This window comes from Chenopodium quinoa, unplaced genomic scaffold (genome assembly GCF_001683475.1).
Source record: "Chenopodium quinoa cultivar QQ74 unplaced genomic scaffold, ASM168347v1, whole genome shotgun sequence".
Lineage (NCBI taxonomy): Eukaryota > Viridiplantae > Streptophyta > Magnoliopsida > Caryophyllales > Amaranthaceae > Chenopodium > Chenopodium quinoa.
Window position 1 is genome coordinate 477,480 of NW_018744066.1, and position 14,887 is coordinate 492,366.

The 14,887-nt window shown below is 34.4% G+C and overlaps 2 protein-coding genes across 2 annotated transcripts; one reads left to right on the top strand and one right to left on the bottom strand.

Moving 5' to 3' along the window:
• The first annotated feature begins 2,492 nt into the window (after positions 1-2,492).
• On the top strand, positions 2,493-6,238 carry LOC110690863 (anaphase-promoting complex subunit 13-like). The gene is made up of 3 exons (XM_021867750.1): positions 2,493-2,639; positions 2,736-2,789; positions 5,928-6,238. Exons 1-3 carry the CDS (start codon positions 2,561-2,563, stop codon positions 5,987-5,989), a joined length of 195 nt encoding a protein of 64 aa, XP_021723442.1. The 5' UTR covers positions 2,493-2,560; the 3' UTR covers positions 5,990-6,238.
• Positions 6,239-7,149: 911 nt separating this feature from the next.
• Positions 7,150-11,656, bottom strand: LOC110690862 (sodium transporter HKT1-like). The gene is made up of 3 exons (XM_021867749.1): positions 10,448-11,656; positions 8,410-8,640; positions 7,150-7,796 (listed from the first exon to the last, which is right to left on the bottom strand). Exons 1-3 carry the CDS (start codon positions 11,635-11,637, stop codon positions 7,598-7,600), a joined length of 1,620 nt encoding a protein of 539 aa, XP_021723441.1. The 5' UTR covers positions 11,638-11,656; the 3' UTR covers positions 7,150-7,597.
• Positions 11,657-14,887: the final 3,231 nt, after the last annotated feature.

Here is a 14,887-nt window from a genome sequence, read left to right on the forward strand (position 1 = left end):
AGACAAAGGCAATTCAAAGTGTCACAAAAGAATGCATAAAAGAGATGCTGCTAACACATGTTATCCCAACAATCCATGCAAAATGGCCAGAGCAGTTACCAAAGGACATAATCATCCAATGGGATAATGCTAGGCCTCATCAGGTACCAAAGGATGAAGAATTTCAAGCAGCTTGTCATGCACATGGATTCAACATTCAATTCATATTCCAACCAGCTCAGTCACCAGAAACAAATGTTTTAGATTTAGGGTTGTTTAGTGTCATTCAATCATTACAATATCAATCTTTTCCAAGGAATCTAGATGACTTAATCAAGGAAGTGGCAAGAGCATTTCAAGAATTTGATCCTACACTAAACAAGTACACATGGATCACACTTCAATCCTGCCTTATTAAGATTCTGGAAAAGCAAGGGGGTAATAACTTCTCTCCCCCACACATGAAGAAGAGAAGCTTGGACAGCCAAGGACTACTACCTCAACTACTTCCAGTAGACAGGGAGCTAATAGGTCAAGTTGTTCATTTTTTGGACACAGTCACAATTACAGGAGATGATGAAGGCCACATGGAAGTAGATGCAGAGTGATGACTATATCTTAGTTTTGGAAGGCAACTATTAAGGGACTCATAATTGAGTGCCACATATAACCTTCTCCTATTCAAACAACTTTTTGTGTTAGATTATGTGTACTTTTGGTGGATACAACTTGTTTATTTTTTAGGCAGCCATGTAATCAATCAAGTACAAATATTTTGATTAACAAAAAGTTACATGTTTCACTCTATTTGTGTTTCATTTTTAGAGCCTATTATTTCCATAAGAAGGGTTGTGATTTCAGTCAAAGCTTTAGTGAGTGTTGGTACCTCAACACAAACCTTTTTGACAAGGTTTATGGAGCATCCAAACCACCCAAGTAGCTATCAGATGAGTCCATCATCATATGGAAAACCAAAAGGGGTGTGCATTATCAAAAAAGGGACTCAATGCATGAAAGGCACAAGACAAGGGTCACAGCAGGGGACTCATTCTCAACAACCAAAAACAACCAAACAACTGTGAATTCATGCATTAACTAATGAACTAATCCAACAACTGCAAAACGCATCAAATCTAGTGCTACCAAACAACATCCCATAACATAAATCAAATGGGTCCAAACAACAAACTTGCCCCAAAACACCAGTCTTTTAACAACCACATACAACCATCTATCAACCACCATCATCCCAAAACAGAGCTGCTAACACAATTACTACACAATTACTCCAACATTCATGCATCAACTAATCATGTCAATCAAATCACAGTGATTATCCGTAATTAACAACTCACACAATCATCAACAACAACCCGCAACATCATATTGTAAACGATTAATTGCACATCACAAGCACAAACACAGAGAATCAGAAAACAATAAATTAGGGTTTATAGAGTATACGCTGCGCATTCAATTACGAGGGGGGGTTGAACTGAGGGTAGTAGATCTGCAAATAAGCGTCAATCACTTCCTCCCTCGACATGCCATCTGGAGGACCAGATTTGATGCTTTTTGCGCCAGAGGAAGGGCCATCGTCACGCTCATGGGACTCCGGTGGCTGAGCCACCTCAGAAACCTCCAGATCTACTGGGGTCGACTCCCCTGTAGCAGATCCGGTGGTTGAAACCTCCACCTCAGTCACTGGAGACCCAGAACCCCCAGCAGAAACCACCGCAACAACCACGGAACCCTCACCAGTAGGAACCACCACAGACGGTGGTTCATCACGGGCCACGGCCTCAGAGAACACCAGCTTAAGCGGCTCCTCGTTGCTGTCATAGTCAGCGAGTTTTGCACCACGAATCCGCCTCCTCGCAATGACAAAAGCGCGGCGAATGGGTTTCAGGACACCTGTTTCACGACGGGGTTTGTAGATAACGCTACCAGATCAGCGGCTGGAAGCACTTGTTTCAAGGGTTTCATGGCAAGTTAGATCTAGGTTTTTGTCACTAGAGGAAGCCATTGAAAGAGGAATTGAGAGAAAACCAACCAAGAAATACAGAGAAAGAGAGAGAGAGACGAATCGATTCGGCGAGAGAAGAGAGAGAAAGTAAGAACTAGGGTTTAGGTGGGAGGGATTTATTCTGGAGAATTCTCCAGAAAAAATGAACTCCAACCAATTCATCAGATGAATTGAATGAGGAGCATTCAATTGAGGCAGTTGGGGAGTTGATGAATTTGAAGGGTTAGGGTATAATTTTGGTGAGAATGATTAATTTAATTAATCAGTCTACTTTATTAATCAGATAAGGTTAGTAATATAACTAAGTTGAATTATTAAACAAATAAGGGTACAATGGTAATTTTACATAAATAATTTTACTAAAAAAGGAAAGAAATGGGAAAGTTGCGAGTAAATTGGACCATCCCAAAAAGAAAATAGTTGCGAGTAAAGTGGACCGGAGCCGGAGGTGATACAAAAGATTTCCCGTTGTTAATTAAACAATTAAACATAACAATTAACAATACTCCGTATTTCGATCAAGTGGAGAAAAGAAAGCAGAAAACAAACTCAAAAATGGCGGAATTATTGAGCTTAGGAATTCTCATTGATATTGTTGATGAAGATTGGATGAGAGATACTCTTCCTGATGAAGGTAACTACCCCTGCTTCTCTTTCGACTGTCTTTACTGATTTGTTTCTTCTTCTTTCTAATCTTTGCTCAATTTTTCTGGGTTCAATTTTGTTTCAGATATTGATTTACCACCAATTGCTGTTGCTCGCACTGAAGAAGCTGATGAACCCAGTTAGTCTCTCTTCTCTCTTCATCTTTCTGCAATTTATCTAATTGATTAATGATGAATTTGATTTAATTACATCTTTGGTTATACTTTGTTTATACATTTGGGGTTCAAACTTTAAAGAACATCGTAATACTGCAGAATTTTCTGGGTAATTTTGTGCACTTTTATTTTCAATTACTTCTAAATTTTAATTCTGCAGAAAATGAATTTAGGGTTTTATTGGGGTTTTTCTTTGATTAGGTATCCAGCATGATTTTCATGTAATTTTTGTGTCATTGGATTTATGCAATTATGCATTATGATGGTTAATTTCTGAACTTTTTAGTTTTGCCTTTTGTAAGAACAATTTGAATTTTTGGTTTATTGGAGATTACTGTTTGGATTGAGGATTAGGAATGTGTATTTGAGTTCTGATGATACACGATTCCTCGGTGGATGTGTGCCCGTGTTTGATTTGAGAGCGCTTGGGGAGAATTAGGTACAAAGTGGATATAGTACTTTTTTAGCTGTTGGCATTTTCTAGGAGCATTACATGATTTACATCTAAATGCAGTTCATATATTATAATCACTACTTCACTAGTATCTCCTTAGGAAAGTTGATTAGGAAGCTCAACTAGTTACAATCAACTGGTTTGTTGATAGTCAAATGCTACTTTAGAATGGACAAGATATTCGACCACGAAACCGGGAGAAAGCAGTTATATGCCTTGACACTTACAAGTAGAATGCATGAAGGAAAGTACAAGGAAGATATAGTTACTTTGTTGAGAGTTGTGTTCAGGGATTATGGAAATCTATTAACAGTGTTCAAAAAGTTTGTTGACAAGGATTAATTTTGGAGTCTTTGGAGAATAATGGTTTCCCTCCACGTTCTGTGAGGCTGTGATATTGAAAGTTTGACAAGACATGATCAGATCTGCGGAGTTCTAAGGTTTCTACAAACTTGACGAGTGAGTTTAGAAAACATGTTAAAGCTAATCATGATCCTTAAATCAAGATTAATGACATTGATTAGTTTCTGAGTGTATAGATCTAATTTATATAAAGAGTTTTGCATTTAGCCTTTCCCTAACAACCAGAGGTAAACCTAGTGCATGTGCTGTAAAATTATTGACAGTTGCATACCTTGAGCTTTGTAAAGCCCTGCCAAAGAAATCCTTGAATGACTGCTAAATCAGAGACAGATTTGTCTCCCATACACACTAAACCATCCTTCCACCTTTGGCGACAGGTTACAGAGGACAGAGGAGTGAGTTAAGACAGATATTACCACTATAAATAGACAACTTGAGTCATGTACTTTGATATAAAGAATATGGTCGTGCTATTTAAATAAAGAGAAGGCTGCTGATTTTCCTTTCACCTACTGGTAACTTGGATAAAACCTCAATTTGTATCCAGAATATGCAAACCTTGAAGTTATAATTAAACAACAATTTTCAGTTTTTTTGCAAGAAATGAACAGAATATTTGTGTCATTGTAATAGTAAGTAAAAAGGCTTAGGCTATGCAAGGAAACGTTACATATGGCAAATTTTACTTCTACTTGTCATTTGTCATCGAATTAATTATATTCACCCTGAAGCTGATATACTCATCTATTGATATGAAATTAGTGTCTCGGAAATAGGAAATCCCTCTCCCTCTAGTCACAGTGAACAACTGTTTAGTGCTTGGTCCGCATGTCATATCATGTGTGAATTGCAATTTGTATAAATGATCTTATTGATCTAGTGAGTACTTTAAATCATATCATGACCAATTGCTACGTTATGATGATTGGTATTATTTCTTAAATAACGTGCTTGTGGAAGTGTCTTCGAAGAATATAATCTTAATCTAATCTATCTTCTTCTGTATTTCTGTACTCTTATTAACAGCAAGTACATGATATATAGTACTCAGTAAAAAGATTTCACTTTGACCAAATTAGCCTGTAACATTTTTTCGTATTGATGTAAAGCAGTAGGGATTATTACTGCAATCTGAACTGAATGGCAGTCAGAATGTTGATATCCATGTTATGGTGGCAGCAAAGGCTTCTGAATGTTGTTATGGAGTTGGCCCAGTTGGGTCTTTCTCTCGTCTGCACTCTTCAAGCTTTGATTGCGAACGAGACCTAGGCTGAACTTTATGTGCTTCTTAACTTAAGAGTTTAGTCTTTAGTGGTCAAATCTCACCATCATCAGGTATTCAGGTTTGATGGACTTTGTTACATATTTTAATTTCCAAACATAAATACTTCACTTTTGAGGAATACATTGTCACTGGATGCTTGGAGAAGAGCGTACGCCAACTTATCTTCATGAACTTAACTTTAAGAACGAGACCTAGGCTGAGCTTTATGTGCTTCTTAACTTAAGAGTTTAGTCTTTAGTGGTCAAATCTCACCATCAACGGGTTTGATGGACTGTGTTACATATTCCTAACAAACTAGCATAAATACTTAACTTTTGAGGAATACATTGTCACTGGATGATTGGAGAAGAATGTAGCGCTAACTCCCAAACCTTTATGAAATTATGAACTTAACTTTAAGATACGGAGTATAAATAAGGGGAACATTCTGTTTTTATGTTTCATTCTTTTCTTTCAACAACTTCCAAAACTAGGAACAAACAGTTTGCTCATTCAGTTACATTAGATTTACTCTCTCAGTGGTTGATTTTGAGCATGCACCAATATTCCTAGAGAGCTTGACTTCAAGATATAAGTTTCAACAATGGCCAGGAATTTGATGATTAGTTTTGTTGATCCCTCTTACAATTGGATGCATTTTGGCACAATATTTGATATACCCACTAGATGTTTGTCCTTAAATATGGCTCCATCACATTTTCGTTTGTCTTGTTCATAAGCTTATTTTTTTGTTTGAATTCTTAGTTGTGAACTTTGTTGCATATTACTCTTCCATTTTTTATTTTTTGGGGAGGGAATGAGATTAGGGAATGAGATTTTAGTTATCTTTCTTTTCTGCTCTAAATGTATACAGTACTATGTTCAACAATTCAAATTCCAGAATCGAGTTTCTGTTATAACTACTTGATCATGTTTTCCATAAGAAACTTGATTTCCTCACTCACATTGGAACTTGGAAATAATAACCTTTTTTTTTTTTTTTTTAATGCATCACTGCAGATGAAGAAACTCCAGCAGCCGATGGAGATACGTGGCATGACCTTGCATTGGGTAGACAGTGATTGCAAATTACAGGCACTTATGACATGAGCAGCGAAATCAGGGTACCGTTAATTAAGAAGTTCATGCAGCAGGCAGTAGATTGACTATGTTTAGTAGTGCTGTTGTTTATAATCGTGGGAAGAGTCGCAGGGCTCCTGTGTTTGTAAGTTGATCTACTACGCACTCTATTGTTGTTAAGAGTTTCTCTAAGGAAATGTCAATTATCTTGATTTCTTAAAGAGAGGTGGTTAGTCGTTTTCTTCATCTCATTTTTTGGCTTTATTAGTTGTTTTTGCTCTGTACTCTTTATTCTGTTAGTTGTTTGCATTACTCAGCTCACTATTATCATGTGCTGTTGAATTGAACCACCATAAAGCTGTATAACTTCAATGATTTAGGTTATTCATGAGGTTGGACCTACAAATCAAAGAATGGGACTATTGTTCCCTACAAAATTTGGGATTTATTGAGTGTTTGGCTGTTTGTAGCTCAAAATGAATCAGCTTAAATAAATAATAATTTGAAATACTGTATTGTTTTCCTTTGTTTGGATCCTTGCTAGAAAGTTTGATAAAAAAGGAGTACTTATGAAGGAGATAATATGGGGACTTGGGGAGGGAAGGAGATAGATGAGAAGAGGGAAATGATTTTTTTTTTGGTCGTTAAGGAGAAGGGCCCTACCGGGCCTGAACATCTTATAAGTCCTCCCGTCCGGGTTAACGGGCTAGACACGTTGGGAGTAGGGGGGGAAGGCCGGAAGGGTAAGGGAATTCTCACCCCCAAAGTGTCACTAGTGGGGTTTGATCCCACAACCTCTTAATTGTAAGATACAAACTTTGCCACTAGACCAAGCTTAGTTTGGTGAGGAAAATGATTTTGTTGTTTCACACATCGAATAGAATAAATGACGGATTTATGTTCTTCTAACATGCTTACCTATGTATGTATCATGAGAATTGATTTTTCTACTTGAAAATTTGATGATGTCTTCTTTTATGAAAGCGTAGTTATTATTAATGCACTCTTTTTATAGAGAACAAGGAATGTTGAAATTAATTTGAGAAGCGTGGAAATCATAACTCGTACGAGTACTCCATATTTTTCTTGTGGTGTTCTTGTTAGGAGACTAGGAGTTAACACTTTATCAATCACAAATTGAGGACCCATTAAAAAAAAGAAGTGAAAACTGTACAACTTAATTGATTGCTTGTATAGTACAACATGGTAGTGCCAAAATGCAACAGACTCTTACAACCCTCACATTCTCCCTTCAGTATCTCAATGCTTAAGACTAGGAAATCATAACACACCAGCTTTAGGCTGAATAAAAGGGTACTTGGACTTTTCGAGAATTTAACATTCGCCTTCTCCGGGACTTTATTTTGTGCACGTGCCTTTGCGCGCTAAGGCTTCAGTTTATCTTATAGAGAACATTAATAGGTTCAAACTTATATCATACACCAAGGTTTTTTTTTTTTTTTTTTTTTTTTTGACTTATAAAAAAAATTCGCAACTCCACCCGATATTGTACTCCATACTCACATAGATTGATTCTAAAGTGTTACGGAATATCTCTTTTATGAGTAAGTAGTAATATATCGGGAGGAATTAAGAATTTTTCGATAGGGTTAGAGAAGCTTCCATGCTTTGCCTCCTTTCAAGCTAAATTTCTTGAGTCTTCCAAAAAACATGACAATAATTAGAATCAATTTCCCTTGATCACTAAAACTCCCAGCAAATCCATACGTTTTGTTTACACAATTTGGATCAGCTTTCAATTGCTTACTACAGCTGTACCCTGTTGAGAACCCAACATTGCCATACGCACTGCCAATTATTGAAATAAAGAAACTTCATTATTGACCTAGAATTTTATTTCTCATGATTAGAAGTAATCAGAATGATCAGGAATAGATGTCAACTAACGTAGTAGTGTATAATTAGGTCAAAATAATCTCTAGAAAGTTATATTGGATTTAAAGGCTAATCAATTTTTTAGTGCTAACTTAAAAATATAATCTTCTTGGATTTTACAAAGATTACTATGGTAGCATGTAGTATGAAGCTTTGTGAGGGCGCATGATGACCATGTAAAATCTTACTAAAGTCACATTGTGAGTACGGTGCATGCACCAATTATTATCTTCACTATTCAGAATTAATAGTCACATATATTATTTTTGTTTAAAAATATTTGTTACGTCCTTTTTCTAAATAAAATTATCTGTAACTTTTTCAAAATAACCTTTTAATTTAGGGATTCAATGGGGAGAGTATGGGATGAAACAATAATTCTGAGGGGTCGAGACAATGTGTCGTTTTACTTTTTTAGTGAGCAAAATTTCATTACCTTCTAAAATTGTTATATTCCGTGATATTATAGATGTTAAATTTGTGTTATATATATTCTAAATGATACTTTAATTTTGATAAAACGTACCTAATAACTTCAAATGTGATGTTGAAAACGTTGAAATTGAGTGGATCATCAATCATCTTTTGCCTCTCGGTAATACAAATGATGATGATGAATAAGGCAAGGTAGCTGAGTTGAGAGAATATAATATTCTTCAAAATCTTTCTATTCTTCTTTTCTTCTTTACATAGTATTTGGGCAAATTTTCCTTCCTCATCTTTCTTTGGCAGAAATGAAGTATAAGGGGGAAGATACCTGCATGGTATTTAATACGTACGTATGCATGCAAATGTTAATAAAAACACATAAACTAATCTGTTCTAATTTATGGGTGAAAATGCGCATAAAATATTCCCATCACTAACTAAAATCCCTCACAATGTGTACAAAGTCATTCGAAATAAAACTAGTTAGTATCGCACCAAGATAAACACTGATAAGATACAACCGGTTGCATGATAATCGGTTCTAAATCAGTTGAGCTATTATCTTCATATCTTGATTGGAATGATGGAAATATTTTAATTTCTAGTATACAATTAAATCAAGGAATAGGAATATCCGAACTAGTAGAAAGTGAGAAAGAAAGGTTGAGGATGGAGGAGTTTGAAGTTTAAAACATGTTGGCCCTATATTGACCCTGCCCAATAAGGCCCTGTCCATTAAAAACCCTGTCCATTAAATGCCCTATAAGCTTGGCTTTAACCCTATTATCATTGGGCTACCCTACCCAATAACCACCTCTACCTAGGACGAAGACAATCATTATTCAATAGAGACAAATTTTTTGCTTAAATAATGTTTTATATTAAACATTATTACATCCTCTTAAGATTATTAAATTAGTCTTCCAAATCATGTCCCATCAGAGATTGTTTCGTATGTATTATTGGATAATCTATCCCTTAATTAATCTAATGCACCTTCCTTCCATCGGTTAAAAATTTCTATAAATAAAATAAAATAGATAAATAAAGTCTTTAATTTCATCATAATATATACGATAATGATATATGTGACTAATGTGAGCCCTTAAAAATACAAATAAGTATTTGATAGTATTGATACGGAGTATCTTTTATAATTCCATACAAGTATGATACAAATTTAGGATTGCATGACAAAATAATACATATACCGACGTATATAGTCTTGTTTTAGAATATAATATAAATGAATAAGAGTCCAGCACAATCAATATTCAACTAACATCCTCAAATAAAGACCACTAATTAATATTTAAACTACCTCTTATTACTGGTTTTAATATTGACTAAAAGCAATTCATTACTTAATCTCTATATTCCTTGACAAGGGACAAACAACTAGCCTTATGTCATATTTTGGAATGATTTTTTAAAGTCCAATTAATAATTATGGATGTACTGGGGAGATGTACATGGCTTGAATATGAGTAACTATATTATTACCGGTTTAATTAAGGTGCTACTCGCTTAATAAGTTTTTTACCTTATAATCTTTAGATTTGGGGTTCGAATCTTGCCAAATGAAAACGTTTTAGGTGGGAATTCTCTTAGTTTCTCCCTACCCTCAATGCTCTAACAAGGATTTGACCAATAAATAATGGACCAAAAAAACTGTGAATGTTGAAGATATGGTTACTTAAATACTCGCAGTGTAAACTCACATGGTTGGAATGAGAGGGTAAAAAAAAGAATGTTTGTTGCTATTAATGAAATAGAGATAATAATTTTTTTTAATAAATAATACAACTAAACGAATGCATGGTAAGAAGCTAATTAGCTAAGGTAATTAAAAGAGAACGAACTTAGCTTACGATAAACTCCTAACTTAAAATTTTCCTAATCACAGTATTATATATACCATATCTATAAAATTACTCACTTTCGATCCTAAATAATGAACTAAATTAAATCCCACACTAAGCCATGTACCTTAACGTACAACAATAATATACATGCACATGCATCATAGCTTAGCAACCAACATGTTATCAATAATATACTTGGTATTGTATACTAAGAATAATAATCAATAAAAATAAAGAATTATGTATATAATAGAGAGGAAGAACACTAACATCATAACGACGAACAACACCAGAATTGCTGGGGCAATTTTCGATAGATCAACAATGCTTTCACCTGTATGCCTTGAATTTATACACACGAATAAAATCCCCACTAATTTTTGATAAATATTAAGGCCATTTAATCCATCAAAACCCCATTCCATAGCACAAAATAATATAAATTGCACGCATATAAATCCCAAAACTGTTACTACTAAAAGTTTACAGTGCTTGCTAGGAAGCAAGTGATGGAATCCGATATCTTTTGAATTTCTCATCAAATACTTGGCCTCGTCTTTTTTACCAATCTTGCTTAAAACCCAAATCAAAAATCGAAGAAAAGATGGGAATAGAGTGTTTCCAAGGAGAATTTGAGGGATTAGTATCAATAAAAGACCGGAATTTTGGCTAAAAACTTGCATGTTTTCATTTGTAGGAATGAATCCACAACTTGCAAAAGTTGAGACTATAGTAAAAATTGAAAAGGTAAATTTTTTAAGGTCTTTTTTCTCAAGAACATTTTTGGCACTTGAAATAACATTGACGTAAATAAGTACCATAGAAATTCCTAGGACATGAACTAAGAGTAAATAAGCTAAAACTATGAAACCTAGAACCCTAACTGACTTGGATTTTATGAGAAAATCTATTTCTGATTTTGTTTTCTCCATGGTTGAAGTTTCTTGAGGTAATGATGGTTGTACAATGACTCCTAACTCAAAGCTTTCGGGTGGGAGTGGAAGGCTAGCCACCGAATTGACTCTACTTCTTACATGAGAGGGTGTATATTTGAGTTTGGAGGCCGAAAAATGGAGACCAACCATGGAGGTAAATACTTCACCTCCTATGAACATTAAAATCGTAATAACAATTAGTTGTGAATTCGTAAATACCTCCATTTCCATTGTAGACATACTAGAAACCGTTATGGCTGATACTGAGGTGAAGACCAAATCTAGATCTTCTGTCGCGTTAGGGTTGGTTGTTTTGGAGGTAAGACTTTTTAAAACCAAGAACCCAAAACTTGATGCAATAATGAAGTAACTTACCTCAATAAAAAAATGGGTAACATGAGAGATAATAAAATCATGGATTCTTGAGGATATCCAATATATGGATGTAATTAGATAGACAAAACCTAGGTATAGAAAACTATAAAAATGTTTAAATTTTTCCACTAGAAAGTTAAATCTCAACATCTTTTAGATATTGATTTAGTAAGAGGATTTTGGTTTTGGAAGAAAATGTATTTTTTGTAAATCTTGGACATTTAGTGGCCTTTTTATAAAGGACAACTTCCTAGGTACGAATATCTCATTATACAAGCATTATGCCATTATTGTTATTATTTTTTTTTCCATCATGATGTATGAAGTCCTATCCTAGATTTGTATATAAGAATTATACTCTATCGGTCTATCCATTCTCCTAATTAATATTCCAACATGTTGAATTTTACGCTTTTCAACACACAAATTTAACCATTGATGTATTTAATTTTCGTGATGCATAGCTTATAATAAGAGGTTGATAAATTAAAAGTATAAATCGAGACAAATACTACAAGATTCAATAATAAGTCTATCTTTTTCATTAAATAACAAATTGATAGAGAATATCCATAGAATATTCTCATCCTAGGTTTAGGATATATTTTGTATAAGATTATCTTTGAAATCTATACATATCTTATAGCTACCTAATATGATTAGGTTACTCATTGTAACCCTATAAATATTGATCAATGGAAATCACTCTAATCAAGGAGTTTATATTATCTGACATGGTATCACAGCTTAGGTTAGATCTTGGGATTGTTTATATCTAAAATTTTCTCTTCCCCTGCCGGTGGGTTAGAAAATTAAACCCACCAGCGAGATTCACAAACAATTACATAAAACACACTTTTTTTTTTTTTGCTTCCGCGTTTTAATTATGGAGTACGATGGTTGACCATCACCAACAAGCCCTCTTGTGCTCCAACTAATTCCCACCACACATAGGAGCTTTGTGCACCACCTCTACCTCTTGGTTCTCCACCTAATACGCCACCTAGCTCACTCATAGTCTTCCTTCTTTAGCCTAATCTGTGAGTGAAATGCAATCTTGCATAGCGTATTCGATGACTGATAATAGTCTTGGATGAGCCAGACCCACGAGACGAACCACCCTTTTGTTTGTCTTTTTTTTTTCCTCAATGTCGTTGTTGGCCTCCACCACCTTAGTTACATTGTAGTCTTGCTCCTGACCCCTTCTACTTGGCAGGAGCCTTGTTCAACTACACTACAATAACTTAAAGAGAGTGTTGGATTTTTGGCATTAACAACACTTATATTTTTTACCTTTTCAATTTATTGTTAATTTTAATTATCACAAGTACATGCGGTGGAATTTGTTATTCTCTAAGTCCAACCGCTACTTAGCTTGTTTTAATTTGGTGGAATTTATCTTGTTGTGTAGGTCAATTTTTTTTTTGAGGTAAACACTTACTAGTGGTTAAGTGGTGTGGGATTTATGCTATCTTATTTGTTTTTTCTTCAACTGTGATTTCCCGTAGTAGTGTAGTGTCTTCTTCCCGATGATGGTTTGATCCCTTAGCTTCTTCTTCTCTGGATCTGCAACTTAGCCCAAGTCTGTGTGCGACTCTTCTCCTTCTCCTCCGGCCTAGCAGTGCTTATCTCTACTCTACGTAGGTCGTGGTTGTTGCTTCTAATCGTCATCACCGGCATATGTCTACTACTTCTCTTTTGATCATGGGTTACCATACTATCCTTACCGCTCGATGCTTGATTCAGATCTAGTTTGAGCATCCGATTTTCTCCCGCTCCGACTACGGGGGTGTGATAGAGAATATCCATAGAATATTCTCATTCTAGGTTTAGGATATATTTTGTATAAGATTATCTTTGATATCTATACATATCTTATAGTTACCTAATATGATTAGATTACTCATTGTAACCCTATAAATATTGATCAATGGAAATCACTCTAATCAAGGAGTTTATATTATCTGGCACAAATGAATGGAGATAGTGGGGACTTCACTTTGTAACTTGGAGGTCTCAAATTCAAGCCTTACATCTACATTTGCTTAGAAGGAGGATGATTCTCTTAATTCCCACTCTACTCTCAATTGTTGACCTGTGTCACTAAACTCGTGTTCTCTTTGACCGACCAAATTGAAACCTAATTTATCAAAAGGTAAAAAAATAATTAAAAATGACCAAGATATTGACTCTTATATGAACAACGTAACAAAAATCAATCTTTTTTATTTTTACACAAACATTAATTATTTAGAATTCCAAAAATGAAAATTATAAAATACTCCCAAATTGGCTCTATGGGCAATGAGGCATTTTCGTAGATTATTTTTATTAAGTGGCTATATAATGACAGGAGATCTCTGAATAAGCAGCAAATATGGTTAAAGATTATTTATGAACATGGTGTAGAGTATAGACTTGCACAGCAATATCCAAGTTTCAATCAATAAATTTTCGTAGGAAATTGGGCAGTTACTTGGATAGGAATTTTTTTTACTTAACCATTGTCCCATTGCGTAGATTACCAATTCATAATAAATTATACGAAGTATGTGATACTTAACGTTAAAAAAAAAAATGGTACTCGCACTCATAGCTTTATCTTCTCGGTATTTAATTATACTTCACAAACGACAAGTAATAAGAGTTCTGTTCTCCTTATTTTCACTTGTTTCAAATCTAGTAGGAGGCGGAATCAAGTGAACCCCCTGCACCCAGTCAAACGTAATTCGTGAAGGTCGAATTTGGGTTCTTCTCAACAATTTGATTATATTAGATAGATTGAAATTTTAGTTGAATTTCTAGTTTCAATCATTTAATCAATAATTCGTTACTCCATCTCTTCTAGAATTTTATGGTTAATGATTATTTTATTGCTCAAATGATACCTAAAGATTTTTAAATGTATATATATGTTGCCCTAATTTTTGGGGAATTAGCCAATGATTTTTTTTTCTAATTAATTTGTTAATTATTAGCCGAATTAAACAACCAAAAGGACAAAAAAAATGTAAAAGAAAAAAAAAGTGGCTAAATTAGTTCAAGGCAGGGCATATGCACATCAGCACATTCACATACCGTGTTCAATTCGTGTATAGAGGTGGATAGGAACATGGGATTTGAAGTCAAGCAATTATTTATTAATTTATACTTCAATTATTTTCATTTTTATAAAATTTAGTATGGGATAATTTAACGTGGATAGGTTGATATATTTTTTCAAATATAATTTGTGGATTGATTGAGCAATCATAAATTTTATTATATGCTTTGATTTTAAGCCTAAGTTGAAGATTCTCCGGACATGCAAGTACAATTTCATTTTTTAGGTGGATTAACATTTAGGGAAAAAAAAAGGAGGGGTAGGGCGAATTTTTGTAATAATTATGTTAGTGTTTGA